The sequence below is a fragment of the Fukomys damarensis genome, unplaced genomic scaffold (assembly GCF_012274545.1).
Source record: "Fukomys damarensis isolate Sample0158 unplaced genomic scaffold, DMR_v1.0_HiC HiC_scaffold_22, whole genome shotgun sequence".
Taxonomy (NCBI): domain Eukaryota; kingdom Metazoa; phylum Chordata; class Mammalia; order Rodentia; family Bathyergidae; genus Fukomys; species Fukomys damarensis.
Genome location: NW_022900934.1, coordinates 15781334 through 15784975, shown reverse-complemented (window position 1 = coordinate 15784975; position 3642 = coordinate 15781334). Strand labels below are relative to the sequence as shown.

Below are 3642 nucleotides of genomic sequence, written 5' to 3'. Positions count from 1 at the left end.
TCCCGGGGGCCCGCGGCGCCCGCGCCCCGAGTGGGGGGCTCCAGCAGGCTCTCCGAGTTCTCCAGGATCTCCTGGAGGAGCCGGCGCTTCTGATATTCCGGACCTGCCAGGGACAACACCAGGAGGCTGGATTCGCACCCGGCCCACAACTGTATGATCCAGGGCCAGCGCGTAATCTCTCTGGGTCCCATTTATTCAGCCAGCATTCGGTGCCAAGGATCAGGCACTAGTCTGAGCGCACTCCGTTTAATGACCCCGAGGTGCCGTTGTGGACCTCCATTTTACAGATGAAAAAAGGGGAAACCCCTAAAGGTTGAATCGCTCGCCTGCTGTCCCACGGCAAAGGGCAGAGGGGATGTTCTCAACTGTGACCCTGGTCTCCTTCCATTACCTTGAGTAAAAATGAGCCTAACCATACCTATTCCATACTGTTGTCAGGGTTAACGGAGAAAATGCTTGTAAAACGACCTCGGGGCTGGCAGAGTTAAAGCCACTGCGTGGTCGCCCAAGGCACACGGGTGTACTTCCCGGGACCAGCAGGGGGAGCACTGTGACTGCAAGTGATGTCGCCCGCATAGCACACTGCCCTTCTGCCTCCGTCCAGGGTTCCTCTGGTCTCCTTGCTGCAGCCAAAAGAATGCTTGGCAAACACTCACCCTTCCGAAGCAGGAACGCTAATCTCAGCCCTCGGGCTTCTGATGCTCAGCCAAATGCTATCTGCGGATCGGTGCATCCTTGGATCCGCGGGAGGTCCCTTCGTTCTGCAGCCTCTCTCCTCACCGCCTACTGCCCGCTCTCCATCTAGCTCCCACAAGCCACTTTCTTCCAAGTTTTCGTGCCTTTGCACGTGCAGGCCCCTTCCGGTAAGTTCACCTGTCCCTCCCGGTGCTACCTGGTATGGCAGGTCTCAAAGTGCGGCACAGCAGCACCCAGTCCTTGTTAGAAAAACACATTTACCGGACCCGTGTAGATCCAATAAATCGGGAACTCATTGGCAAGGCCCACGGATTAGGTCAAGTATGGGACCCACTGACCTAACGTGGCCTTCAAGATGTGGCCCAAATGGCCTCTCCCGGAACACCTTCCCTTGCCTCCACAGGTGAAGCACTTCCTACAAGCTCCCACGATCCTGTTCTCACCTCACAGCACGGCGCTGTGTGAAACTTAATCGTCACCATGCGACAACAGCTCAGTCCCCGAGAGCTTACTGTGGACTTCACGGGCACATACTCAATGCTCAGAGTGTAGCTCAGTGGTTGAGTACTTGCCAAGCATGCGTAGGGCCCTGGGTTTGATCCCCAGCACCAAAATAAAAGGTCATAGGGACCATTCTTACATCCATGTTACAGACCAGAAATCTGAGGCTTACCAGTGACCCTGCAAAAGGTCTCACATTTGGTAATCAGTAGACTCAGGATTTGAGCACACAGTCTGTATGCCTCATCCCACGCTATGCTGTCTTTGTGATACATTCTGTTCTTCCAGATTCTGGGCCCTAGCTGCACACCCCAGAGTCCAGCACAGTGCCTGACACACAGGCACTGCTCGATGAATGCCTGACCAACTCTTCCTGCTCTCAGCTGCCCCTCACCAACCCCTCCTCTGAGTTTCACCAGAGCCATCCACCTGTCTTGCTCAGAATAGTGAAATGGGCAGCTTTGCTAACCCCATCACCTCAGTCTCAGCATGAAGGCAGGGCTCCACATTCCCACGTTCCTTTGCCCCTTCCTACCCTTTCTGCACCATGTCCCAGAGTTTACAAAACTCAGAAACAGGGGCCAGGGATTTAGCTCAGTGGTTTCGCCACCTGCCTCGCAAGCGCAGGGGCCTGAGTTCGATCCCCGGTACCAAAAAAAACAAAACAAAACAAAACAAAACAACTCAGAAACATTCGTGAGCAGCAAGCCAAGAAAAGTGCCTTCCCCGAGACTGCCCCTCCCCGCCCTGGCTGGCCCTACCTGGCTGGTAGAAGTCTGGGGCCAGCTCCCGGGCCAGAGTGCGGGCAATGTTGGACTCCTGGTTGGCAGCCAGGGCAGCCTGCTCTGCTGCCTCAGCTTTGGCCTTCGCGTGGCTTGTCCTAAGGGGAAAATGTGGCATGAGATCTAGGGTCCTGTCAAAGAGCCTGCTCCCTGCCTTTCCTCCCCACCCTCAGAGCGACACCCTGGATACAGCACCCTTCCATGCAGGCCAGTGCTGTCCAGCCTCTGGCACACAGGCCTCAGCAGGCACGGGACCCTCTCTGTTGGCACATGTGAGCCACGTCACTCCAGCAGCCAAGCATCAGACAACAGCTGCTTTTTCCTAAACTAAAACCTGCGTATTCAAGTTTAATTGCAACGTTGGTCTTGGCGATGAAGAAGTGGATTTGGGGCGGCAGTCTGGGCACTCGGTCTTTAAAAGGTTCGCCGTCACTGATCTACGCTGTCAGTCACTATCCAGCCCTGTGGCCCAGGCTGTTGTGTATTCCCCACTACCATTTCCTCCATTTTCTGGGCACACAGATATTTCCCAGCCTCCCTTGCATTTAGATGTGGTCAAGTGACTGTGATCTGACCGATGCATTGTGGGAAGAACTGATGTTTGCTCCTTCCAGGCCTGACCCCAAAAAACATTCCCCATTTCTGGCTGAATATAGAAACCAAGGTCCCAGAATGGGGTTTTCAACCTCTTTTACATACAGAACCCTTTGGCAGTCTGGTGAAGCCTGTGGACCCTTGTTAGGATAATATTTTAAAATGCATAAAGTACATAGTGTTAAAAAGGGCTTCAGGGATGAACATAGTGGTGCATGCTGATAACCAATCCCAGCACTCTGGAGGATGAGGCAGGAGGATCTCTGTGAGTTTGAGGTCAGCCTGGGATACATAGTGAGTCCAAGACCAGCCTGAACTATATAATGAGACCCTGTCTCAAAAACCAAAAAGGGGACGACTGCAGTTATACTGACAAGCTGACCAAGATAGTTCAAAGATTAGATCTGTAATATAATAATGTACATCCTTTTTTAACACATTAAAGTATCTATCGGGCCTGGGATGTAGCTCAATGACACTGCACCTGCCTCACAAGCGCAAGGTCCTGAGTTTGATCTCCAGTACCACACACACACACACACACACACACACACAAATAAATAAATAAACAAATAAAATAAGGAAATAAAACTGGCTTTTTAAAAAAGTATCTATCAAGTTTACCATCATCATTTCAAAGTACAGACAAAAGATACTTGAACTATAGTAATATGACACAAAAATCGATTTGATTTTTATGGATGACAAAGTCATAGATTTTGTTTTAATTGTGGTTTATTGTCTACTTCCATAATGAAGAAAATGCTAAATTTCAGTTTGAAGTGAGTCAAAATAAGACACCATTTCCCCCTGCAGTAGACACATATGGTGTCCTTCCCAGTCCCTCTGCTGGGCAAGTGTACCTAGCATCGAGCTTCCAGGGTATTGGCTGCTACTGGCTCATTGCTACTCCAGAGAATTGCAAGCAACAAACCCGGGCATGGTGGTGCACGCCTGTCATCCCAGCACTCGGGAGGCTGAGGCAGGAGGATCGCTGTGAGTTCGAGACCAGCCTGGGCTACATAGTGAGTTCCAGGTCAGTCTCGACTACATAGTGAGACCCTGTCAC

At 51.5% G+C, this 3642-nt stretch overlaps 1 protein-coding gene across 1 annotated transcript in view; it reads right to left on the bottom strand.

The window, feature by feature from the left end:
* Jph2 (junctophilin 2) overlaps positions 1-3642 on the bottom strand; it is a 69292-nt gene that overhangs the window by 4404 nt on the left and 61246 nt on the right. The window contains exons 4-5 of the mRNA XM_010631507.2: positions 1959-2077; positions 3-103 (exon numbers count right to left, since the gene is read on the bottom strand). Of these exons, the coding sequence (XP_010629809.1) occupies positions 3-103; positions 1959-2077 (220 nt within the window). The remainder of the gene's footprint in view (positions 1-2; positions 104-1958; positions 2078-3642) is intronic.